Source organism: Aythya marila (genome assembly GCF_965140915.1).
Source record: "Aythya marila genome assembly, chromosome: 24".
Lineage (NCBI taxonomy): Eukaryota > Metazoa > Chordata > Aves > Anseriformes > Anatidae > Aythya > Aythya marila.
The window spans coordinates 6485414-6512149 of NC_139065.1; the positions used below are offsets into that span (position 1 = coordinate 6485414).

General features: G+C 40.2%; 2 protein-coding genes across 7 annotated transcripts in view; one reads left to right on the top strand and one right to left on the bottom strand.

Moving 5' to 3' along the window:
• Nucleotides 1-11466, top strand: part of KCTD20 (potassium channel tetramerization domain containing 20) — a 35059-nt gene extending 23593 nt beyond the window's left edge. For 3 of the 5 annotated variants that reach the window (XM_082778374.1, XM_082778373.1, XM_082778372.1), the window contains 6 exons: nt 123-402; nt 1300-1402; nt 1927-2047; nt 3024-3221; nt 3731-3841; nt 5110-11466. In XM_082778374.1, the coding sequence (XP_082634500.1) occupies nt 123-402; nt 1300-1402; nt 1927-2047; nt 3024-3221; nt 3731-3841; nt 5110-5402 (1106 nt within the window). In that variant the 3' untranslated portion in view covers nt 5403-11466. Of the gene's footprint in view, nt 1-106; nt 403-1299; nt 1403-1926; nt 2048-3023; nt 3222-3730; nt 3842-5109 lie in introns of all 5 variants that reach the window. The other 2 variants (XM_082778375.1, XM_082778376.1) reach the window with 2 other exon arrangements.
• A 142-nt stretch (nt 11467-11608) lies between these two features.
• Nucleotides 11609-26736, bottom strand: STK38 (serine/threonine kinase 38). Of its 2 annotated transcripts, none has more exons than XM_082778370.1 (14): nt 26521-26736; nt 24976-25108; nt 22679-22730; nt 22411-22533; nt 21755-21838; nt 19751-19874; nt 18698-18852; nt 17542-17644; nt 16788-16849; nt 16096-16213; nt 15773-15896; nt 14943-15038; nt 14616-14710; nt 11609-14002 (listed from the first exon to the last, which is right to left on the bottom strand). In XM_082778370.1, exons 2-14 carry the CDS (start codon nt 25104-25106, stop codon nt 13872-13874), a joined length of 1398 nt encoding a protein of 465 aa, XP_082634496.1. In that variant the 5' UTR covers nt 25107-25108; nt 26521-26736; the 3' UTR covers nt 11609-13871. The 2 variants fall into 2 exon arrangements, with proteins under 2 accessions (XP_082634496.1, XP_082634497.1); XM_082778371.1 differs by lacking the exon at nt 26521-26736 and adding an exon at nt 25953-26509.

The following is a 26736-nucleotide window of genomic DNA, read 5'->3' on the forward strand; positions in this document are numbered from 1 at the left end:
ACGTATATTGACATTCTTTGCTATTGTATGATTTGGCTTTCTCATTGCAGTACAAAGCATTACTATTAAACAAAGTTTTTCAGCAAACTATATTTTACCTCTACAGTATTTGTCTCTATCAGGTTTAGATTCTGAATGCCGATATACTGCTTGTCCAGTGAGTCCCCAGATCAGCAATATGTTGTCTGCTTCTGAAGATACACACAACTGTCATTTTCAAGATGGAAGTAAAAGACAGACTGAATATTTTAATAGCCAGGAACGCCATGGATGCACCGCTTTGTCTTCAAGCATCAACTCACAGACAGTGACTCCAGAGAAAGTGACACTTGTGGTAGATGGCACTCGATTTGCAGTGAACCCACAGATTTTCACTGCTCACCCTGATACTATGCTGGGAAGGTAGATTATTTCCACCATTTTCAAGACACCTCAAGAGGGTCAAATGCTTGCTGAAGTGTAATAAACCTGTAATGTTTGTGTTGTGATCTCATCTGTATGCACAAGGGAAGCAAGTCTGACCTCATTCAGAACCTGCCTGTTAGTAAGGCCTTGAAGACGTGACCAGATGTAGAGAGAGCACCTTGGTAGTTCTCTAGATAACGTTTCTCTCTTCAGTTCTCTTCCTTCAAACTGGGCATGTCTAGCTAGACAAGGTTTGCTTTTGCCTTCTCCCCAAGTGTTTGCCTTGCTCATAAGTAGTACACCTGTTGACAACTGATAACTTAATTCCTTCCGTAATGGGCAAAAAGATCATGCTTCATCTCCTCCTGCTGTTATCTTATAGTACTGTCCCATGGAAGAAGTCATTCGTCTCCCTGTAAGATGCATTAGAGATTGGACCCCTTTAATGTAAAAAGAAGCATTTATTTTCTGTATTGCCAACACTTTCACCCCTGTCTCTTGACATAGAGCCTGGTTCTGTTGGGCTGATGACTTGCAGGTTGTAATGTAAAGCAAGCGATCAAAAGGCATGTGACTGTTATCTTGCATATCTCCAGTGAAAGGGCTTTATCCACAGGGAGTTTTCTGACCCAGGGTTGAATGATCTGTTTCTTTGAGCTGTGACTTGTTCCATGCAATACAGTAGCTATAGCGACAGAGTCCAGCTGTAGCAGGATTTAGCTGAGACAGCTCTTTTGTTTATTTACTATGTAAGAGATTTGAGTATTTGTTTCAAGTTACTGTGTATAGGTGTCACTCCTGGTTTTGTTTAAACTCAATGTACCTATTGGTCTTTAGAAAGAATGAATTTAAATTTACTTGTGCACTTATGTAAACTTATGTATATCTGTTCAGAATGTTCGGACCAGGAAGAGAATATAATTTCACCAGGCCAAATGAAAAAGGAGAATATGAAATTGCAGAAGGAATTAGCTCAGCTGTGTTCCGGACTGTGCTGGTAAGATGATGTTTGCAGACTAGAGGGGAGGAAAAAAAAAAAACAAAACACACAACTGATTTGTCACATGTGCAAAGCTGAGCTATCTCCCAGGCAGCTGCATACCCCCAGGACATATTCTTTTACTACTGTTTTGCATTGTGATTATGAAAAAGTAGTCAATTTTGGTGTGAGTCAACATCACAGATATTTGTTCATGTTGCCTTTTACTTTTCCCGTGTCATAATGTTGTAGTTCCTGGGCTCTATTCTGCCTTTGTAGTTACCTATAAATGCACATTGCATATGAGATGTTATGAAATTCTACGTCACAGGAAGAATTTTTTACTGGAGCTCACAGTTTATCAGACCCTAGAGGATCTGTGAAGAGATGTAGGTATGTTCTCAGACAGGCAGGGCTGTTTCTACTGTTCACTGAAACTCAACAAACAAAAAGTGTTCATCAACAAAACAAAAAGCTAATTAAAAATGATCAGTTCACACTATTTTTAAATTTCTCACCCAAAACTGTCCTTTTATTTGCAGGATTATTACAAAACTGGAATCATTAACTGTCCTGATGGAATTTCCATCCCAGACCTTAGAGACACATGTGATTATCTCTGCATAAACTTTGACTTCAACACAATCAAATGTCAGGATTTAAGTAAGTATAAAGATAAAATCAGCTCTTCTGAGATCATCTGCATGGTGTTGAGCGCTATCATACTGATTCAGTGTGGTTCTTACATGCTTTAGTCTAAACATGAGGGTGTGGACTCCACTAGTATGTGTTGCATTTAACCAGCTTCCTTTTTTTTTTTTTTTTTTTTTTTTTTTCTTCATCAACCAAAAGTGAACTGATTTAATCCTACAGAACACAGACATTTTGCTCAGAAAAGCAAACTGAAATTGTAAAAATTCTTCCCAGTCTCTTATGAGAGGAGAGTAGAAGAGCTTGCTGTTACAGCCAAGTAAAATGAAGGGTAAAAGCAGGTTTATAATCCCCATCTAAAACATACCAGAAAATTGAGGATAATTTAAGCAGAAAGATGTAGGTGCGAAAAACACTCAGGTAGGAAAGCAGTAGAGAGTTCTTAGTCATGAAGAAATCTGATTGGGAGAAGCTTTTTGGAGGGTATACTGGGTGAAAAAAAGAAAAAGTACTTCTAATGTAGCCAAATCGGTAAAAGGTCCTATGCTGAAATGGGACGTGATATCATAGCACAGGCCTTGTAATTTCTGACTGTTCTGATGAACAATCACAGACAAGGCAGAAAATGTGCGTTCAAGGTCAGAGATGATTGCTGGAAATTTAAGGATAAAAACTAACTTGTCTCTTATTTCACTTTCTTGATTGGACCTTGGTGTTTTTTTTTTATGGTAATATAATGGTTCTAAGGTATAATTTGCATCCCATCCCAAAATGCAGTCTCATATTTGATTTTATTTCCAGTTCTAGAGACTAATGATGCATCTGAACATATATTGAGGAGTTTCTGTAATGAAGAATGAGGGCTGTGCTCTTGACTGTATTAGGAAACTGTAGGTCTGGGACATATTTTCATACTGTATGCATATGTATACATGTATGTGTAAAAAAAAAAAAAAAAAGGCTCATCATGTAATGTATGCCTTATTAGGTGCTCTGTTACATGAGCTCTCCAATGATGGTGCTCACAAGCAGTTTGACAGCTACCTGGAGGAGCTAATTCTGCCTATAATGGTGGATAGTGCTAGGAAAGGGGAACGTGAATGCCATATCGTCGTGCTGACAGATGAAGACACTGTGGACTGGGATGAAGATCATCCACCTCCAATGGGCGAGGAGTACTCACAAAGTAAGGACTCTACGTTGGAGCTGCTGGCTGCTTGTTCTGTTCACACACAGACATATGGCCACTAGGACCCATTGCCTAAACAGTAGTCTTTCTCCTGGTGGAGAGGCTGGCATATGATGTCCTGTTTTGTATGTTCCCTCTGAATTGGCTGCTGCTAGAGCCAGGATACCAATCTGTCTAGTTACAGCTTTAGTTTGAGTGCCTGCACTGGTAACAGACAGTGCTCACTGCATTTTTTGCATTTGTTTACTGCCTTCCCCCCCCCCCCCCCCAGCCTTTTGCTGGCTCCCTGGTGACTGAATACTCTTCTTTATACACCCATCACCACCTGTCTATCCAGAACGTAATGTGTATCACTACACTGCCACCAAGGAATCATAGCTAAACCTAGTGATGAGAAGCAGTTACTGGAAACCAGACCTGCTTTTTTGTCACCCCCACAGCTGAGAGTGTGTAACAGGGTGAAGGTCCTTCCTTGCAGGTTCTAATAACCCTTTTTATTTCTCAAGTCCTTTACAGTTCCAAACTGTACAGATTCTTTAAGTACATTGAGAACCGTGATGTTGCAAAAGCTGTGTTAAAGGAACGGGGTCTCAAAAATATACGCATTGGAATTGAAGGTAAAGTATTTCCTCAGCAAGGGAAACTGTAAAACTGGTGAATGTAGTGTGTAAAACCTGTTTTCCTCCAGGTTTGTGTCAGGGGAGGGCTCCCATGGGGGTTTTGTGGTGTACTGCAGACTGTAATGCGGGGAGGGGTACCAATAGCTCTCTTTTACTAAGCCTTTATTTTTGTTAAATTACTAAAAACTGAGCATCTTCCTTATCATGTTACACAGAAATTGGGCAAGAGGCTTAAAAGCTAAGGGAAAATATCCTGTACCTGTAAAATTTGTCTCTTTAGGAAGATAAAAATAAAACCTTGCATCCAGCATTCCTGCTGGTCCCTTAGAGAGCTTTAAGAACATTGTGCTATGTCCTGGGAGACTGTTGTACTTTCATGCTGTCAACCAGCACTACAAAGGACAGGCAGGTTCTTTTAGGGGTCCTTGGAGAATGAGTACTGGCTACAGGGTTGCAGTTACAGTTAAGAAATTTAGTATTAGATAAAATGTTAGCAAGCAGTGTAGTTTATTATTAGTGTAGTGCAGAATTTCTAGAATTCTTAGTTACACAGGCATTTCAGTTACCTGGACCAGATCAGGTCAAAATATTATTAACTATTGTGTGAAACAGTAATCAAAACCTAGACCTTGATTTTACCTCAAAGAACATAAATTACTCAGTCCTCAGATGAAGGAGATGAAGATGGAGGCATCTGTGGTCACAGGGGGATCATAGATTGTGCTGTCCAGTAGCAGTTTAGGTCTAAGTCCCACGTGCTTTATGCTTCATGATTTTATAGGCCCTATCTCATGAGCTTTTATGCCTTGGTTCCGTGACAGGTGTCACCACATTCTGGCAACCCAGCACCTGGGCTTTGATTATGCTAATGGATTAATTACCCTGTTAATGGGTGTCCCCATACCCTGGCAGCAGAAAGGGAAAGATAAAGCAGGGGGGATGATGCATAATCAGCCTGTTTACATGTTAGGAATGTTTGCCTTATCATTGGTTATTCTAACTGTATTACCAGGGGTCAGAAGCAGGGGGTACAGGTGACATGCCCACAAAATGGCTAATGCTGTGCAGCCATTGATTTTATGACTAATCACAGTGCTACATCATCTTTTCAGGGGAAAAGAAAGCAGTCTTGTAAGTCAGTGATGGTAAATGTGAAATGTGAGCATTTGTCTACTCATTTCACCATGCCCCTGTAATCACTCCTACATAGCTGTTCTTGTATGTATGATCCTTTAGTGCAACTGATTGACTGTCTGTGTTTTCAGGATATCCCACCTGTAAAGAGAAGGTGAAAAGGAGGCCTGGCGGTCGGTCGGAAGTGATATACAACTATGTTCAACGGCCATTCATCCAGATGTCCTGGGAAAAGGAAGAGGGCAAAAGCCGTCATGTTGATTTCCAATGTGTTCGGAGCAAATCTCTAACAAACTTAGTCACTGTGGGTGATGACGTTTCAGAGGACCATGAGGTTATAATGCATCACCCCCCACAGGTAGATGAACTCGATAGGCTAAACGCACCATTCTCCCAAATGGCTGTTAACGATCTACCAGATTAGTCATGGCTCAGGGTGCATAGCGCTGCTTGATGTGGGAACATCTCAGCATAGTTTCATCCCAGGAGATGGAACAAAGACTTCTTGCAAGGTGCTTTATTCTCATTCATCCTCTTACTGTGTTGTTGTATTTCATTTAAAGCATGTTAATAAACATCCACACTCCCTAATATATTTGTGCAATCAAAAGCAACATCTCTTCAAACAAAGAGAAATTGTCATTTGTTTCCACTTAAAAGGCTTCCAGACTGGTGAGTGCTGAATATTTTGCCTAAACTTCAAAAAGAAAAGCAGAAGTATTTAGAAATGACATGAGAGAGGAAATTCTGGGCCTGTTGAAACCAAGCTTTCCTTTACCAATAGGCACTTATGTTTGCTCTTGTGATAATCAGCACCAAACATCAAAGCAAAGGAGATGATACTCTTTTATCAACCAACAGAAATGTTGCATGCTTATGGCAACAAAATACTGAGTGTGGGGGAATCTGTTTACACTGACACCTGGCTTTGCATCCAGCATATACTACTGTTTTAGGGAAGGATGGAACTAGTTTAATAGGAATGTATGCCTGCTCACAGGAATTTCCTGTATATACTTCTGCATAAGATGGTATCACGGTTTTCTGAGAAATTGTTAAATTGATTAAAACAAGGAGACTATACTGAAGGAAAAAGCCAAAAGGAAGACTAGCTGATTTTTAGCAACAAAGTCTGTTTAGTAGCCTAAAAGAAGCTTTTGAGAGGTGGCTGTGCATATTAAAGATTTTCAGTTGTATCCCATCCTTGTTAAGACAAAAAAAAAATCCAGTGGAGCTGAGTAAAATCCCTGACAGCATAAACCTTAGTCAAAATTTCCATGGATTCTCTAAGAAACACTACTCACAGGGCCTGTTGCACCTTTAAAAGGCAAGCTACTTTCTTCCCAGTTTGGAACTGATGGGACCCTTTTGCAGTCAGGCAGGTAAGAAATATCAGTAGTAAATGAGACTTAGTAGAAAAAAGTGCTGGGAACAACTCTACTCTGCTTCTCCAAATGTGTTACAGGACTCTGTATTTAAGGCTCTGTTCATTTTAGATTTGAGGCCAATGGAGCTGTGACTAAGTATAAACATACTCCAGGCTTCTCTGAATTGTGGAACGGGGTTAGAAGGGACCTTAAAGATCATCTAGTTCCAGCCCTCTTGCGATGGGCACAGTACCTCCCACCAGACCAGGTTGCTCAAAACCCCATCCAACCTGGCCTTGAACACTTCCAGGGATGGGGCATCCACAGCTTCTCTGGCCAACCTGTTCCAGTGCCTCACCAGTCTCAGAGTAAAGAATTTCCTCCTTACACCCAATCTAAACCTACTCTATTTTAGCTTTAAGCCATTAGTCCTTGTCCTATCCGTACACCCCCTGACGAAGAATCCCTCCTCAGCTTTCTTGAAGCCCCTTGTAGGCACTGGAAGGCTGCTGTAAGGTCTCCCCAGAGTCTCCTCTTCTCCAAGCAGAACAACCCAAATGCCCTCAGCCTTTGTTGGAGATGTGCTCCAGCACCTTCATCATCTTGGTGGCCCTCCTCTGGACTTGTTCTGACAGGTCCACATCTTTCTTATGCTGGGGGCCCCAAAGCTGAAAGCAGGACTCCAGGTGAGGTCTCATGAGAGCAGAGCGGAGGGGACAATCCCCTCCATCACCCTGCTTGGCATGCTGCTTTTGGTGCAGGGTACAGTTGGCTTTCTGGGCTGCAAGCGCCCATTGCTGGCTCGTGCTCAGTTTTTCATCCACCAGTACCCCCAGGGCCTTCTCTTCAAGGATGTTCTCTTTCTACTCATGTGTATTTGTGCTGTATTTGTGCTTGGGATTGCCCCGACCCAGGTGCAGGCCCTTGCGCTTGGCCTTGTTGAACCTCATGAGATTTTCCCAGGCCCACCTCTCAGTCTTGTCCAGGTCTCTCTGGATGGCATCCCTTCCCTCCAGTGTGTTGACCACACCATGCAGCTCGGTCTCCTCAGCAAACTTGCCAAGGGTGCACTCAATGCCACTGTCCATGTCGCTGACAAAGATGCCAAACAGCGCCGGTCCCAGTACTGACTGCTGGGGAACACAATTCATCACTGGTCTCCACCTGGACATCAAGCTGTTGACTGGAACTCTTTGAGTGCAACCACCCAGCCAGTTCCTTACCCACTGAATGGTCCTGCCATCAAATCCGTATTTCTCAGCTTTAGAGACAATGATACTATGGGGGACAGTGTCAAGTGCTTTGCACAAGTCCAGGTAGGTGATGTCAGCTGCTCTTCCGCTATCCACCAATGCTACGACCCCATCATAGAATGCCACCAGATATGTGAGGCACGATCTGCCCTTACTGAAACCACGTTGGCCATCACCAGTCACCTCCTTACTTTCCATGTGCCTTAGCAGAGTTTCCAGGAGGGTCTGCTCCATGATCTTGCGAGGCACAGAGGTGAAAATGAGTGGCCTGTTGTTTCCTGGGTCTTCCTTTTTTCCCTTTTTAAAAATGGGTGTTACGTTTCCCCTCTTCCAGTCACTGGAAAGTTTACTGGACTGCTACAGCTTCTCAAATATTTTGGACAATGGCTTAGCAACTTCCTCTAGTTCCCTCAGGACCTGTGGTTGTATCTCATCAGGTCCCATGGACTTGTGCACTTTCAGGTTCTTTAGATGGTCTTGAACCTGATCTACACTGGGCAGTTCATTGTTCTTCCAGTTCCTGCCTTTGCCTTCTGGGGCCCAGACAATGTGGCTGGAGCTCTTGTTGGTGAAGACTGAGGCAAAATAGTTCTTAGGCCTCAGCCTTCTTCATGTCCCAGGTGACCAGGTATCCTGTTTCCTTCTGGAGAGGGCCCACAATTTCCCTAGTCTTCCTTTTATCAGTGATGTACCAGTAGAACCCTTTCTTGTTGCCCTTGATGTCCCTGGCCAAATTTAATTCTAAATAGGTTTGAGCTTTCCTAACCTGATCCATGTCTGTTTGGCAATGTTTCAGTAGGCTGGTTTAGTTCAGTTATGCTAAAGCCTAGCTGGTCCTGTTTCTGCAGTATGGCATTATCTCTGGGCTTGTTTAACCCCCTGAAGAGCACATGGTGTTCAGCACAACCAGAGCCAAGCTCTCAGGCAAGCAAGCACAGGCCTGTGCTACACAGCCACCATTTCTGGAGAGATTTTTACATACCCAAGGCAGATTTGTAGCCAACTTTGACAGAGTGCTGGTGCAAAGAAAAGTTGAAACTGATTCAAAAAGATCAAGAGGAAGACAGCTCCCATATGTTCAGCACAGTTGGCTGGTGTTGAAACCTGTGCCAGTTATGCACCCAGTCATAATCTGGTCATAATTAGCAAAATGGAAGTAGCTATCAGTCTGCCCCTAGACGTTTAATTTTGTTGTCGTTGTTGTCAGGATTACAAACTGTAATAGTATTGAAGTTTGTTGTTACAGTTTTGCTTCTATAGCTGTTTTTTGTTTATTTGCCTCAGTGTAAGAAATGTGAATGCCTTTGTGGTTAAGAGTAACAAAATGATCTCTGCGAAGGCATGTACTTGCTGATACATTTAGTTCCCATCTGTATGGATATTCTATTATTTGCAGTGTTTCTGTTATTAGATTATTTCCTAACTGCAGCAAGTACATTTCTTATTTTCGTAAGTGCCTATGGGAAGATTTCCAAAAGTGCTTCAGGCCCTCCTGGGAGTCCCAGGGGTTTCGATGCCTGGGTCCATATGACCACTTTTGAAAAGTCCTGCCCATGTGTTATTGGAGAAGTGTCCTTCAGTGTCTGCACAGAGGTGGTTTAAGTTGTGTGCAATCACTTTCTATTATTGCTGTAGATTAATTTGTATTCCTGTAGTAGAAAAAGGAAGATGTGGCACACTAATTATCCAGCTAAGGGCCAGACCAAACACACTACTTCCTTTAGTAAGTGAGATGTTCCACAAGTTGAAGAAAGGCAGTGCTGTGAGATTGTCACTCCAACAGTGATGGAGCTTAGCTCCAGGCCCTGTGGCTTTTATTTTTTGTGTGTGTGTATTTATTTTTACAGCAGTGTAAGTTTTAAGTAAATGTGTATTGGTATTTACTTGGAGTTTACATTTGTTCTTCTCTAAGGACCTGAATGTGCTTGTTGTCAAGCAGTACCCTTCCAGGACTGTGTCAAGGCATCAGAAGCTGATCAAACAGCTTAGTGCTATATTCTGCTAAAACAAATTTCACTGTTGTCTGTCTTTGATTTCAGTGTTAGCTAGACCTGAAGGATTCAGTTTGTTAGAAACAGTGACCCCAGCCACTGACGTGAAACGAGCCCTTGCCTAAGGGGTAAAGGGTCGGTGTCTAGTAGGAACTTTCTGGTACTGTGTAATCAATTGCACTTACAGTAGAGGATGGAGTGATCTGTCTTCTGTGCAGTGTTTTGCAGACACTCCAAAAATCCCCTGTTCTTTATTGGCTTTTCCAAGTAATTAGAAATGCATTTTAGTTAGTTTGTTTGTTAGTAGAGTGAATTCCATTGGAACACTGTATCAAGTTGAGAAAAATAAGCATTTCCTTTTTGTCCTTTTTTCAGTTACACAGCATTCAGGTACATCATTTGGTCTTATTCTAGATATGCTGAAATGTTGACCACGGCATTTATGAACTCCTAGAGATGTATGGTTTCTTCTGTGTATTAAAATATAAATTATACATGGCTTTTTTTGGCTCGTTTATGTTGTTTTAAATGTGGAGAAGAATGGGTGTAGGGTAGACCACTAGGAAGTCATGTTTCCTCACTTCATAAAGTAAAAGTGGCTTGTAACCTAGTCTTCACAATATATTGAATCATACAGACCATGGTTGGTTGGCAGGGATCTCATCCAGCAGCTGCACAGACGTGTTGCTACCCCTTGCACTGAGAGGGCCTCAAGGAAGTTTACCAACTTGATGTAGTGATGTCCTAAAAGCAGCACATAGCACAGGTATGAGACAAGGGTATTTAACCCACAAACTATGCAGCATGTATAAAAGTGCTGTTTTGGGTTAATATGCTGTGAAAGGAGCTTTCCCAGTCTAACTTGTTCTCTGTCTCTCAGAGGAAAGCAGGAACAGGCCTGCCTTTTATTCTCTTCTTTAGCGTTAGATGTGTTTCAAGAGTTTTTTCAAACATGGTCTACCGTTGTAGCCTTATGCCTGAACAGTTGAGTTTAAAACCTCTTTCAAGTCTGACAGATAGTCAAAAAGAGAGATTCCTTCCCTCAGGATTCCAGTTTGAAAAAACAACAACAACACATGCTAGCAAAATTTTGTTTACTAAGAGGATTTTATTTACACACTACAACGTAGAGATTGTTCCATAAAAAGTTGGTTCCTCCAACATCACACAATACATTTGCTAAGTCTTACAGTGCAATTTGGTAACAGTTTTTAAATATTTGCAAAACACTTTTTCAAATTATAGGGTTAAGGCAGAATCAGGGCACAGTGATAAGAAACACTTAGTGCAGTTTTGTGTTAGGCATGATACAAAGGTGAACTGGCATCAAAACTCAAGTTCTGATTCATTGGAAATCCAGATTAGAATAATTCCTAGAAGTCCAGCTGAAAAAAAATAATTAAAAAAAAAGACACAAATAAACCCTGCTTGCATCTTAAAAAAGATCTAAAAGATACATAGGACAATATGCATCGATACACGAGCCAGCAGCTAATAAAAATGTTTGGCTAACACATTGGTGAGGGAAGAGGTATACAAAAATCTTGATCTGTTAGCAGTGAAATAAGGATCCTGGAAACAACAGGTTGTTGGTAAATGCCTGTAATAGGAAGCAGGCTTATGACGCAACTGAGATACAAAACCTACCACTGTAAAGTGATGTCCAAGGCTTTCAGAGGATTATATGCAGACATCCAACTCCTACTGAAAGACACGGGAATGAGGTACCCTACTGTTGCTTGCACTTCTGAAAAACTACACCCTTACCTCAAAAAAAGTGAACAATCTGAGGTTTCAGAAGACCCTAAAACATATACACTAAAAATGCAAAATACATATAAAGGCTTTCACAGCACATTATCACAACTTATAATTGTATAGTTTATCTTATCTTTGGTATTTATAAATAAAAATTCCAGTCCCTTTACTAAAGGGCTATAATGCAGCTACTGTCTCAAAATCATTTACTCCTAATCCACAGCAATTTTAAAAGATTTTGCTTTGTTAAGTTTTCAGGCAGTAACTAAGCTTTTTTTTTTTTTTTTTTTTAAGCATTTCAATATTAATACCTCTTAATTTTCCAGTGGTTTATAAAGCAACATTTTCCAATGGTTAAAAGACACTGCAGGATAGGGAGAGAGAATAGTTTGAGAAGTAGCTATCAGCCCTCCATAAAAGATAAAGAGGGTAGAGTGGAGTATTACTGACTAGTTGATAAAAAACCTGATCCTATAAATCATTACCTCAGTTAGCCCTTATTCATATGAGTAATTCCTACTGACTACAGTATTCCTCGTACTTCTATTAAGGCTATTCTTGCAGTTCAGCTTTTTAGGATCTATGGGGTATCTATCTAATTATAGCAATTCATTTAACTCCTAGGACACACAATAAGCACAAGGAGATGGTTAGGGAGATGATGCTAACGAGTTATCACCCCATCTTAGCAATATACAGTGCTTTCTGTCCCCCCCAACTCATGATGGCACTCAATTCAAGACATCTAGGTGAAAATTCCGTAAAAGCACCAAAAAAAAAAAACAGACCCTATTTTCTTTAATTTCCTAATCTAGAAGGTTAGGACTAAACATAACTGAAAGCCTTCCTATTACTATGAATTACTATTACTACTGCTCCAGCTTTGTTTTGTCTCTAAACAGCTTTTCTGTCTGTGCTATGCCATTAGTGTTCAGCACCAATAAAAGTTTTCAAAAATCTTAGTTCAAATTGATAAACACAAGAAATTTGAGGTTTTAGAAACCTTAAAGTTTTAAAAACTTATAATTGCAAATTAAAGACTAGTACCAGGCAGGCCCAAAGGTTAATAACTCTGCAGTTCCAGTGGCAGGTGGCAACTACAAGATGGATGCTCATGATTATAAATTATTATAAAAATTAATCAACATTATAAAAAGTTCAGCTGAGGCAGAATCCTCCCTCCCAAAATGCAGCGATGTTCTCAGAGATGTTTAGGCAAGGAAAGACACCTTGGGGCTCTCTTGGAGAGCATTCTGATCATAACTGAATGTACCTTTATAAGTTACATTAGACAAAATTCAAAGAACATAGGGGTCCCACCACTCCAAAGCTGACCCCATGAGGCACTGTCTCAGAGGACTACAAAGGACAGCTGGTTCAGTCATGACAGCAAGACGAGATCTCAAGGAGTTCTAAAGGAAATCAAGGAGGCTTTGGTCAGCAAGACTTATGGAATAATTTAATACTGTTTTGCTCAAAACCAAGAGCAAAAAGGCCACAGAAGAAAGTATTGTCTAAAAAAGATGAAGATGCCAATCTTAAAAGTGGCCAAAAGTTGGCAGCATCAGGATCCAGAAACCTCATGGCTGACCCAACTGTACCCAGCATGCCTACTACCAATGATCAGGTTAAATGAATTCTCCCTTTTCTCTGCCCTTATTCCAGATCCACTTGTGTTATTAGCTGTAGTCTTCATTATCTGCATTGCTTATAGATCCATCTTTTCATACAACAACTGAAAACTGCTGGTGCTTGGTGGAGGAAGTGGCCCATTTCTCTTATTACTGTATAGGAGAAAAAAGTGTTGCGCAATTTTTTTAATTTAGAAAAATATTAAATACCTTGAGGGTCACTTTTAGTACCAAAAGTAAAGTGCACTGCAACTTGAGGCCACTGCGACAAAATTAAGAAACGCTATTGAAGAGGATTTCACATAGCATCATAAAAAAACAGTATTACAAACTAAAGTTAAGGCAATACATGTTGTATCTTTCCACTAGATAGTTTACCGGAGAGTTGTCTACCTCAAGCTGTAATTATTGCTTTATTTCCATTATACTGAAGTCCACCAGGAAAACAGTGCTGGTAGAACTGTCAGATTGAATATGTTAATGCAGAACTAGCAAAATCATCCATATAAACATCACATGCTTTGCAATGTCAAAGTGAAGGCCTGCTCAGATCTCCTGATGGACTGCACAGTCTGGCAAAGAATTTAAAAGGAAAACTCAAAACTCTTGCTCCTGAAGCAGCAGAACATGCTTGCAGCAGAAAGGACATTTTGTGGAAGTTTTCAATGGTGCAGAAAGAACAAATCCTTAGTAACAGCCAAAGTGTGTAACAAAAGAGGGTCTTGAAGTCTTCTCCAAGAGGTGATAGCCCTCAAGTTTTTTTTAAGAAAATGATAATAATAAAAAAGATAAAAAGTTCTTTTATGAGTAAAAAACAAACAAACAAACAAACAAACAAACAAGGTACAGAAACAAAATTCCACAATTCAGAAGTTGTCGTAGGTAAAGGTTAATTACTTTCCTGTTTTCATATAGGATGGTATTGCTCCTCGGGCTGTCAGGCCCTCAAAACGCTTGTATGTATAATTGATAAAAACCCAGTCTTTGTTCTTGTAGTCAGTATCTGGATGGTTAATTGTTGCCACTGAAAGGCATAGGAAAAACAAATTACTATTTGGACACTTCGGTTTATTTTCACACAAAACACTAGATGCAGAGTAGGGAAGAATGCTTCTAAAGAAAAAAAAGTATCATAGAGGTAAGCATTCAGTTTCATTCTACAACACCAATCAAAAACTGCAATAATGTGTTTTTTAAACACGTAGGCAAATGTTTATATGCAATACAAGGATCCTTAAAGATTTACACCAGAACATATTGTCCCCATCTGTCCCACCCTCTTCCCACCCATATTAACTGTTAGACATGCTAGAAAGAATTAGCCAGTGCCAAGAGGCACTTGCAGCACTGGGCTCAAAGGTCCGCTGAAATCTGAATTTGCTGGAAGCTTTGTTGCTTCTTAGAGACGCCCATTCTCAAAGGGCTTCCATTTCCCTCACAAGTCTGCATCCCAGCTCCCAGTACCCAAATTAATAGCTTGCACACCCCTGCATCAGAGACTACTAGCTAAAAATATAATCATACTTAAAAAATAAAAACAAAAATCCTAGGATCTCACTTGTAGGATTGTGTGATTCTCAGAATAACAGGAATGTCACATTATTCTATTGGAAGAGAGGAAGAATCAAAGCATTTACCTGTTGGTTTAAGGATATCAGATTCTGGAAATTCGTCAAAGTTTGAGGTATCATCAATGCTTTTAATCTCTATTGAAATCGCAGCAGGTCTTTCCCTGCCAATAAGAGCAGATTCAGGATCAAAATTTCAGAGGCAGGAGAAAGCAGGATTCATATGCTTCCCACTGCCTAACAGACTCAAAGACTGAAGGCACCTAGACCTCCAGCAAGCTTCAGATAAGGCCCAAAATATTCTCACCCACATCTAGATACAATAAACATCAGTCAAGTTGTTCATTCCCGCTGAACAGGAGGACCAGCATCTAGTTTTTCTGCAAAGCATCTTACCTTATATGCTCCCAGTCAACCCCTTCAAAGAATGGGTTACTCTTTATTTCCTCCACACCAGATGCACCAATTCTGTGCTCCCATTCACAGCAAAATCTGGGATGGAAGGAAGAATGAAAATGAAGGAAAAATGAAAAATGAAAGCATTCCATCCAGAAATGGAATGGCTTTCCAAATTGATAGTACTGTGGTTTCCTAACATATACATGGAAAAGGCTAAGAACTGCCACTTCAGAAACAACACATGAAGTGTGCCTCGCGCCATCATGCCAAATGCTGCAATTAAGATGCAGTATTCCTTCAAAACTGGATAATGTGTCCTTTCTATTTCAGGACAAGCACAGATTAGAACATATAAAGTCTGAAAAGCTAGACATTTATATTTTTATCCTGAGAATGGATAAGTGATTGAGAACACTGAATGCAGAAATAAAAATGAAAGAGTCAGCATGCATTAGGATGTGTGTATGCTCCAGTACACACAATGCCAAAACTCTTGCTATGTTAAAAAAAGCTAGCTCTGGCAAAAAGAGTAAGTCACTTCCAAGAGAAGCCTGTAGACAAAATAAAAAGCAGAAACGTTCATATTTTGCCAGACTAGCAGCACTTACATAGGTGCTCCTTTTTTTTTTTTTTTAGCATAGTTCAGTCAAGAGTTCCACCAAGAGACAAATGTATTTGATTAGGGAGTTCAGCATTTGATTAATGTGCTTAACTAAATATGTAGCTGTCAATCATTTTTTCCCATGTGAAGCAGGCTATTGAAGCTATAGAACAGTTTGCAAGACAAAATTAGCGTTGTATTAACTGGCAAACCATATAAATGGCACCTTAAAATAAGATCCTTTGCTTTATCAGATATTGGAACCTCTGGAGGAAATGTGAGCGTCTCTTTCCAATTCATTACTTTCTTGTACGTTTCTTGAGGAGTCTCAGAACAGAAAGGTGGATAACCTGAAAATAAAAATGCAGTCTTGTAAAAAGCAAAAATAATTATTTTAGTTACTAAAGTCTAACACTGCAACAGACAGAACACTTCTCATAAACTATGCAAGCAGCAGATGCTTTGAGATCCTGATCCCAAACACATAAATACAACCAATATCCTGCACCATGATTCCTCTTAAGAACTTAGGCAGTGCCTGTTTCTTACCAATCAACATCTCATACATGATGACCCCAAGTGACCACCAGTCACAAAGCTTGTTGTAGCCTGTCTGCATGAAAACTTCAGGAGCAATGTAATCTGGAGTTCCCACAGTAGAAAAAGCCTGAAACAAATAACATCAGTTACATATATTTAGAGAAAATTTACTGCTATGGAAACAGAACTTAAGCAACAACGATTATTTTGAGAAAGACATCAGATTGTCTATAAGATCCCTATAAAATAAGATCTGTAAGACCTTATGTCTGTAAGATCACTGTAAGATAGTCAAAGTTGATTTCAAAATATGTAAAGAAAAAGATTCAACATGCTTACCTCAAAGAGTCTTAAAATACCACCAGGGAAATAGGTAAAGGTACCTTTGTCTATATATACACACACCTCAAAATGGATCACTAGCTCATTGTTATCTTGTAAATGGCAAAAAAGCATTAGTTTCAACTAGGAGGTATCCGCTATTAATGTAACAATTATGGCAGCACTATCTCAGGCACAGCTTTTCAGCAGCTGGATGAAGGACAAACAGGAGTCACTCCTCTTTTAAAAAGAAAGAGGTGAGTCTTCACTCCAGCCTTGTTCAAAATTCTGACATGGATTAATGCCTGTTGTTTAAATGTATGTACTGTTTGAAAGCAATAGCTCAGAGATTATTTCAAAACAGGTAAATTGTCACTTACCAACTGCCGTCTATTTCTCTTCCATGTTTCTGCTTTCCGTTTGGAATTCATGTTCTGGAAAGCTAAAGGGAATCAGAATATGGATGACTGAATCCTGCCAGTCATCCAACGTACATACATTTTTTTACTCCAAATCCATTGCACTACTTACGAAAATCTCCCTTCCAAGATCAAAAAGTTCACTGAGGCCTGAATAAACAGCTCATTTTGTATTTAGCTGTGCTAGTAAGAAGGTTACAGTCCCCACATGCTCATCAGCATAGACCAACATGCTAACCTGCCTCAGCCTTGCCTTGCTTGGTTTACCTGGCACAATTTAAAGGTGCATGCAGAGGCAGACCAGAGCGGTCAGCAGCTTCTAGCAGGCAATTGCTAAACTCCAAGTTATTCCTCATGAAAAAAATGACTGAATATTCAGAGACTACATGCACATTTCTTAATTCAAGTCACGCATGTGATGCAACTAGCATCTACGAGTTGCACCAAATTTTCGTTTGAGGTTTACTATGCGTGCTAAGAAGGGCTACCGCAGAAGCCATCTGAAAGACAAACTTTTTAAAATGAAGCTGTATGTGTACATTAAAGTAACTGAAATTATTTTTATAAAAGAAGTCTTACAGAAAATCAAAGCTATACTTCAAGATGCAATGTTACTATTACACTCAAACTGCAGTCTTCTATCTTCACATTGAAATGTGTTTTATCAGACACCAAGAGCAAGTATGCAAATACTTTACAAAGCCAAATAACTTACTGAAGTCACTAGGAAGACTATGGTTCAAGTTTCTATAAAACTCTGTTCTGTGTGCTTTCTTTAGTCCAGTGCACAGACCAAAATCTGAAAGTTTCACGTGGCCCTAGAAACAAAAACGCCCAAAATATATAAAAACAGTATGAGAATTATCATAGCAAGTAGTTTCATACTTCTTTCCAGTCCCTTTATTTTTCTGTAATAAATAGATGCACTCTTTTTCATTACTCATTTTAGCATAAGACTGGATACATACACACAGAATCAAGCTATTAGTACTTTCTTCACTACTATCCAGAGAAAGACTATTTATTAGCACCAATTTACTTGAAGAAGCCTCTGCTCAGGCAAATCGACTGCTTCAGAGTGAAAACAAACGTCTCCAGAGGGAGCTGTAGTCCCTGGATTGTGCAATGACTGCTAGATAGAAGAAACACCTTGGATCTGTCCCAGTGCATATTGTCACCACACTGATTAGGTGCGATATTTTTTTTTCCTGTAACTGAAATGTACATCCTTTTTGAAGTCTTGAATTTATCTGTGCCTAGATGTAGACATATTGAATTACAGCAGTAATTCCAACAGAGCTGGCTGGTCTGCTGGCTAGCAGAATATAATTATTTACTGTTGGCACTGTTCCATACAAGCTAGTTTTAAGCAAACTTGTAATGAGCAATAGGACAGCAAAACAACCAAGCTTTCTGTAAAGTACCTCCAGTAACCATCCAGAATCAATCAAGTAACCTGACGAAATGAGTCTTCAGAAATACATCCTGATTCAGAGGAAGATATCTCTGTGTCTCACTAATGCAGCAGTTAGATCCTTCACATTTGATACTATCATCTACCCAGTAACTAGCAAAGGGTGATTATAACAGATGGGAGACCAAAAGGAAATATCTTTGACTGAGAGGTGAGAACTGAAACTGTGTATTTCAAATTGCAGCTGAAATAACCAACAATAGCTTGAACAATTGTCACAAGAGGCTCTTCCACAACACCCCAAGCAACATGGCAAATATACCTTCAAAGGCTAGGAGGAACAGGGCTATGAAAGAAGTACTGTTTTCTTTCACAGTTCTCAACACTAGTTTAGGTCAATATTAAAAACTACAAGACTTATTTACTATTAAGCCATTGGCCAGTTGTTAGTGCATACCTTGCTATCCAGAAGAAGGTTGTCTGGTTTGATATCTCGATGGATAAAACCCAACTGATGAATAGAATCAATGGCTAGCACAGTCTCGGCTATATAGAACTGTGTCTCTTCTTCTGTTAGTGTGTCTTTTTTCATCAACAACGTCATCATATCACCTAGAAGCATCAACCCCACCCCAACAGCAAAGGTAAATACAAATGACTTTGTGTACAAACACACAAACTCCAATTTCACTGATTTTGAATGCATTTGCAAAGAAAAGAACTAAGCTTTGAAATCTTTGGGAAATCTAAATTGATTTAATATAAAGAAATACATCCAGTTTCCCAGCACTTCCGAGAGTTAAACTTGTATTTTCCTTCACATCACTATATGTGAAAGGCTTGTATTGTAGTTGCATTAAGTTTATTGAGACAGCTAAACAGCACAGAGATGAAATAACTGCATAGAAACATCCCTTAAGCAAGAGTTAACTGTGGACAGCCACTCTTGACTACACATCTGAATCACTGATTAAAATATGTACTTTCAGCTACAGAGCTGTTAAAAAAAACAGACTGTGTTTGTTCAGCGTCATTTCAGAAGGCATTCTTGTTTGTATTCACATACATGTATTACAGGCTTTCAGTACAGTTTAAGTGTTACAGTAGTGTTTGCATTCAAGGACAAACATTCATCCTCTGAAAAAAAGACCTTAATTGTTTCTGCTGCAAGCCAGCTAAAAGCAAAGGGTTAGGAAATCAAAAGCTGATGATGGTTCTACAAATAGCTAGCACAGAGTAAGAATAATAACTAGCAGACTATTAAGGCTGTGTCTCAAACATCTGCAGCTAGTACACACAAGCAGATAAGCTAGAGATAAACCTGAAGACCTTAGTACTCTTAACTCCTAAAACGAGATTTTTTTAGGAATGACTTGTATCCTCACAAAGGTGCAGTACAAACAGCAGTGTACAGTAACCACACATACTCTAGTCCCAGACCACATCTGTAATTAAGAGATTACAAATTCAAAACCAAAAGAAAAGCAGCCTTTTCATTTCATGTGATTACCTCCAGGCAGGAACTCCATAATAAGGTAGAGGTTTAGCTTATCCTGAAAGCTATAGAACATTTTCACAACCCACAAACTGTCTGCCTCCACTAGAATGTCCCGCTCTGCACGAATATGGCCAACCTGTAGATATACATATGCATTTGATTAATTACAAGGCTGTGTTTTTATAAGATGCATTTACTTCACAGACAATTCAAGTATTATATTAAAAAGCATCAAATATTGAAAAGACAACAGCCAAACTTCTGCATGAAGGCAGAAACACCATCTAAGCTTCAACAGTTTCACCCCTAGATATTTTCAGGTAGTAAAAGAGGGTAACATTGAAGAACAAATTCAAAAAATATTCTTTTAACAGAAAAAAAAAATGAGCTTTCATTGAACTGCTATATTTTTTCCACACTGTTTCTTCTTCCCTCCCCCATCCAAATCTGATAAATCCCAATGAGCACCAACTCGACATTAGCCTTAATAAGGATCTGAAAGACCCTTTTATGCTCTGAGGCTTCCACTGGAAAGTTTACATGGGCTTTTGCCTTCATTCACACTTGAATAACTTCTATATTTATTGCTAGACTTCTGCTGCCATAGGTTAACATATATAGAAGGGCAAAAATGCACAAACCTCATTTTTTAAGCAAGAAATCAAGCTAGAGAAATTTAAACTACCTGCCTGAATAACAAGATTCTATACAAAACGATAACCTACATTTACATTTTCTTTCAACTCTTACAGTATCTGAGTTGTCTTCAAGTCAGAAGTGTACATGTGATAGGTGATACTATGAAAACATTTGTCTTAAAATTAGTTAGATAACAGACTACTCCAAACACAATTTATTAACATGGGAAGATTAAGAAAGAGAAACATATGGTTTATTATATAAGCAGCTTAATTCTATATGAAGACAATTTATTTTTTGTGAAAATTTCTAACAATTAGATCTCTCAAAAAATAGCTCTTTCCAAAAAAAGTTAACTCATCCTTCAAGATATAGCTTCAGCTTATTCCAACAGATTTAGACTCAAGCACTAATTTAGCAGCACTGCATAAAATTCCTGTGCGAGAACAATGCTGTTTATTTTTTTGAATGAGTACTTCCCGAAATGGAAACCAGTTCCTTATTTTTTGAAACAGAGTGCTTCCCAGATTCATCCCAGTGCTGAACAAGAAATGACTGTGTTAGACAATATTCCCAAAAGTACTAGCAAATATAAGCCTTAAAAACATTAAATGCCATTACTTTATGTCCATCGATTGAGTCGGAATTCTAGTTGCCATACCACTTTGATATTTGTATCTGTTTCCATAAATCAGAAACACAGTAAACCAGCTACTTGATGTCTACTGAATCATCTACATGTAATGGTAAAAGTATATGTAACATACTGTTACATATATACATATCATCATACGTATCATCGTAAACTGATGAGGAGGAACATACAACCATCTTTATGAATCTGATTTCATTTGAGGACTGACCTAGTTCTTAGAAGACTCCACTGCTCCCCCATGCTTTCAAGTAGAAACTGAGTTCAGTCCTACCTTGCTTCAGTATGAAGAGTCTCTTGAAGAGAGTTATAATTGCAACTTCCACGAGGACTAAGCACAGCATTAGACATTGTTTATAAAATGCTATTCCAACCATTCAGCAACGTACAACAGTATTTGTTTATAGCCTGTCACCACTACAATAATCTCATTTATTTGAAAACTATATATTCAAATTTTAGCATTGTTACACGGAAAGGTGTAATAATAATCAAACAGAAAAGGCTTGACCAAACCCACCAGAAGACAGTCCTTATGAGTTCATACAACAATTTTCTGTCCAATTTCCTCCACACAAAAAGTGGAAAAAATCCACCATAATCTTTTAGATAGTAAACATAGACACCTAGATGCCCATTACTCCTCTCTACACATACATCGCAATTACCTCCCAAAGTCACTTAAATCACAGACAGTAGCACCGCTACTTAGGGTGGCTATTCACCTGCTCTTTTTCAAGCATGTCAGCTTTACGGAGTATTTTCATTGCATAAACATGCCCCGTATCTTTCTTCTGGACAAGTCGCACCTAGAAAGTATGTAAAAATTTGAATCAAATGAAGTATCATCACCACACATCTTCATGGTTTTGTGTAGGAAGCCCTTGGCCTCTGTTTGATGAAATCTTATCAGACTATAAGAACAAAAAAGCACTACATAGTGCATGCTAATGTCAAACAAGTTCTCTTAATTGTAAGATATTAAATCATTGTAACAGGGATGATATTCAGCAACCACACACCTAAATCGGACAGTCCAAAGCCACTTTCCCCAGAAAAGGCCACCAGAACAGAGCATTGCAAGTGACCCTCAAGCCCCCTCTGTTCTCCAAGACCAGCCCCAGGAGATCAGAATGAAAGTACACTGCCAGATTTGTATTTAGCTTGCCCATCAAGTTCTTTTCAACTGCATTAATGTTCTTTTAAAACATGTAATGTTTTTAAATCAGTATTTTTTAGGCATAAAGACAGATCCACGTGTTAAGCTAAAACTACTCTGCAGTTCCTACAACATTTATCTTTCACTTGTGTGAACTACATAAGCTTTTGGCAAATACCAGCATTATTTGAAAATACTTTTAGTCATCTTTTCTATACTTACCTCTCCAAATGCTCCTCTGCCTATTACTTTTAAAGATTCAAAGTCTTCCAAACCAAGCCTTGTTCTCTTCAGACGAAGAAATTCTGTTTCTTTTTGTGCATGTGCTGACCTCCTGATTCTCTTCTAGAGTTTATGGAAAATAAAACAAGGCTGCAGTTAGGCTCCATGAAGATCAAAGCAATTCCAAGTAAAAATGCTAGCTGACCATTTTTATAAGCAAATCACTTGTACTACTAAACTGTTAAAATAATTTTCCCGTATTAATTACCTCTTCGTCTTTTAAGCCTTCTTCTTCCATCATTTGTTCTAGCTTCTTTTGTCTAAAAGAGACAGAAATTAGAAGAAAGTTGCATCTTTTAAATTTTTTTTTTTAAATCACATACACATATCCAATACCTTTGGTCTGTGCTTGCTGTGAAAGGAGGATGTAATGCCAGCAAGTAACAGTATATGTGATTCTCCTTTATATATAATTTACAAGACTAATCTTGAATAATCTAGTGTTACTGTTTTACCATTCTAGCAATTTAACTTTCTAATTTCAATAATCTAAATCTGCCTTGAGTTTCACATGTCTTAATCAAGTATATATGCTCATTGTATAGGAACATAGATCCGGTTCCTGTCACTCTGTTTGATAGCTAGATAAGTCACTTAAGGCCAAAGCCGTAATAGATATTGAGTCACCAAAGTCTCACTTATTCTATGGACAATTAGGTATCTAAACACCTTTGTGGATCTGCACTGGATTTCTCAGCACCTCAGATGCATTACACGCAAAATGTTACTCTCTATTTCATAATACCTGAGATGTCCAAAATATTTGGGAAAAGGACACATCAATACATATTCTCACACCTAAAAAATCAGAAATTATTATTTGGGAGCAAAGAAATAAAGGAAATAAAACTTCATGGGGGGAAGAGAGGGAAATGTCTTAAGGGATCATACGTTATTATTACCCTGTGGGAACTTTTTCCCAACAGTGATCACATTAATAGCTCTGAAATTCTACAATTGGGGTTGTGTTTTTGTTTTTTTCTTTGCTCCCCCCACTCCTCTTCTGCTCATATTTTTTTGCACAACATTGCAAGTGTACTAAAATATTCCCTGTCTTTATGCAAGTCATCCATTGCAAGATCCTCTTCCGGTCTCCTGCCTCTACACAGCTACTGTGATGTGATGATAATTTGAGCTATTGCTTCCACAATCAGGCACATTTAAATCGCTCTGCCTTTATTTAAGTACCCAGTCATCCAATTTCACACTCAAAAAGGTTACTCCAGTAGCAAGAACAAAGACTGCTGCTGCAACACCCATAATTAAGTAGCTCACCATGACTGAGTGATGCTGAAATTCCCCTAAACGTCCTTAATAGGACCTATCTGTGCTTCAGTGAAAATTTTATTAATACTATTTAAACTCCAAATTGCACAGCCACGGATATATCAATCTTTTTTTTTTTTTTTTTTTTTTTTTTTAAGGAAGTATACCTTAGTATGTTTGTCCAAGTTTTTAGAAAAAAATCATCATTGAGGTTTTTGGAGTAGACAATAACACTCATAATTAAAAAAGCAAGAACTATGCAACGACAAAGCAAGGAATTAAATCAGTAATATCTTCTGTTTTGATTAGGCCTCAAGCTCTCATTAATTTGAAATTTTGGAGAAAATATATACACAAGATAGTATTTCTTTCTAAATTGTTTCCTCATTTCTGCAGTTATTGTAATTAGCAGGCAATCCTCTTGGAACAGGTTGGATTTTTGGCAGCAAGTCTGCAGGCAAATAAACACTGAACCTTTTTTGAAAATTCTGATTATAGACTACATGACAAGCAGGGAGCATGCCAGAAGTCCCAGTGCTACAACTTGAGGGTATTCAGCACATTAGAGGGTTCCAGCCAAAAGAAAACAAATACAATATCTCTCAGATAAATTACTTGGTATATTTTGGCCAATATATTTAGAGAGATGTGATAGCTTCTGTTAACTCAGACAAGAAGTAAGCATTAGGTGACAGCTCTTACAGCAATCTTCCACTGCCTTTCAGATTACCTTCTCTTATCAGGCAACTCAGTCACAATTTATAACCCAAGCTGAAACTGATGCTATAAAATTGATTTTAAATATTACAACCAGGTACGTAAAATGAGAACAGGCAACAGAACAGACATAGGCGGACAAACACTTGTAAATGTTGGCTTTCAGCTTCAGAATTGTATTTGAGTGATGCCAAGCACATCTTAGGGTTAGTTTCTACTTAGTCAAATAATCAAGCACACTTTAAAATAAAATAAATATTGGTAACGGTCATATCACTTTTGCATTTGCAAGCATGTTTCAATTAATTTTAGAAGAAATTCCAGCCTAAATTACCATGGGATTCAGAAATCCTGCAGTTGCCGCTGGGTGCTCATGCCAAGCCACAGCCAGGTACCCATCTCAGGAGCTTAGGTACACGCTCAGCAAAGATTTTCTATTTTTGCTCTGGATCCAGACAACTAAACGCAATTAGTATGTATGTCTGGCTCATATCCAGGAATGGAAGCAAGAAAGAATTTTACCTCATCTCCCGTTCTTCATGCTGTGCGATGAGATTGCTATAGAAGTTTTCTAATGTCACCTTTGTCATTGTAACTCGCTCCTTGGTATGATTGCTCATGGATGAGCACGGTGTTGGGCCTGTCATTGCCATGGCTATTAGGAAAGAAAAACAGAGGAAACATTTGACATAGTAAGTGACAAATTACCTCCAAACAAGAGATACAATCAGTTAAGAGACGCTTATTCACAGAGGTCAGAATTATGATTTTAATGAAATATTAGCAGTCCAGTTGCCCAAACAACAACTAAACAGGGAAAAGTCTTACAAAAGAAAGTACAAGTCAAGCTTCCTGTTTTGAACATTTTTGATCTGAGAGTAAGAGGGAAGGAAGCTTAAGAAACACTATGCCTCAAAAACCACAATTTCAGGCAGCACCGAAAATGTTTATTTCTCCCAATATTTTCTCTCTTTCAGCACTTCTCCAATAAACGTTGAAAGTTCAGAACATCACACTGATCTACACAATCCAGAAGCTCCCTCTGACCCTTGCAGAAGTAAATCCAGCAGTTGCCTGCCAACTCCTTGGCTGTGAAATCCTGGTTCAAAATTCTGAAAGCCATCCTGATAACAGAACAACTGAGGAAGAAGAAAAAGGTATTTAGCTGATTTTAAGCACTCTCCCTTTTACTGAATGATTTCACACAGAAAGCCGGTAAAACACAGTTGCTGCCTTCGACCAAGCTGGAGTCAAACAACCCACAGTCACCAAAGACCTAGTTTAAGTTCCCTATGTTTACAAACCGGATTCTCTCAAAAAACGTGTCAGTGTGCCCCTCGCGACTGGCAGAACAGCTTCAGGGCATAGCTGACAACCTAACTCCGCTTTCTAAAACGCAACTACGGTTCAAAGATTCCAAGTATAAAACTACGTCTCAGCCTAGTTTCCCCGGTGGCAGCGTAACTCCCGGGCAGGTAACCGAGCTGTGTCACCGTTACCAGATGGGTTGGACGCTTCCTGTTTCGCAGTACCGAGGTGCCAGGACCGTTTCACGAGCCACCCTTTGCCGTTTACTTTCCGCAGCTCGTTGTAAGACGCCCCCACCGCCGCCGAGCCCCTCCGGCCACGTTGCCCGGGGCAGCGCCGGGCCCGGCCGAGGGGGAGCCGCTGCCGCCGGCGGACAGAGCGCGGAGGCGACCTGACAGGAGGGGGCTGCGGGGGCCTCAACCGGGGACGGGGAAGAAAAGCGAAACCGAGAGGCTGCAACGCCCAGCCCAGACAGGTGCCGCGGGCTCGGCGGCACCCGCGGAGAGCGGCGGGGCCGGGCGCTCCCGTACGGCGGCTAGGCACCGCGCTGCGGACGAGGCGGTCGCCGCCGGCCCGGGACGCGGAGGACACCCGGGCCCCCGGCCACCCCCAGCCTCATCGGAGGCAGAGGCCCGGGAGGGGGGAAGGCGGCCGCCCACCCCCGTCGTGGCGAAGGGCCCCGGGGGCCGGGGGGGAACGGACACGGAGCACCGGCACGGCAGCCGTGGGCCGGCGCGGCGACGAGGCGGCGGCGCTTACCGGAACCCCCCGGGAAGGGGGCGGCGAGGCGCTGAACGCGACGGCAGGATGCCGTCGGCACAGCGACGGCGGGACGGGGCGGGGCGGGACGGGGCGGAGCGGAGCGGAGCCGGCGGGCGGGGCCGGGGCCAAACGGACCGCGCGCCCCCGGGGAGCGAGCAGAGCCCCGGCTCCGCCACCGCGGTCCCCCCACCCTGAGGGCGACGCGGACGGGCT

What these genes read in the sequence shown, in the direction of transcription:
- STK38 (XM_082778370.1), bottom strand. Translation starts at nt 25,106, where the DNA reads ATGGCAATGACAGGCCCAACACCGTGCTCATCCATGAGCAATCATACC. An exon ending in ACATGCTTGAAAAAGAGCAG is followed by an intron (nt 19,875 to 21,754) that starts GTGAATAGCCAC and finishes GTATATCTACAG; the next exon opens with GTTGGCCATATTCGTGCAGA. An exon ending in TGATATCCTTAAACCAACAG is followed by an intron (nt 14,003 to 14,615) that starts GTAAATGCTTTG and finishes TATGCCTTTCAG; the next exon opens with TGGCAACAATTAACCATCCA.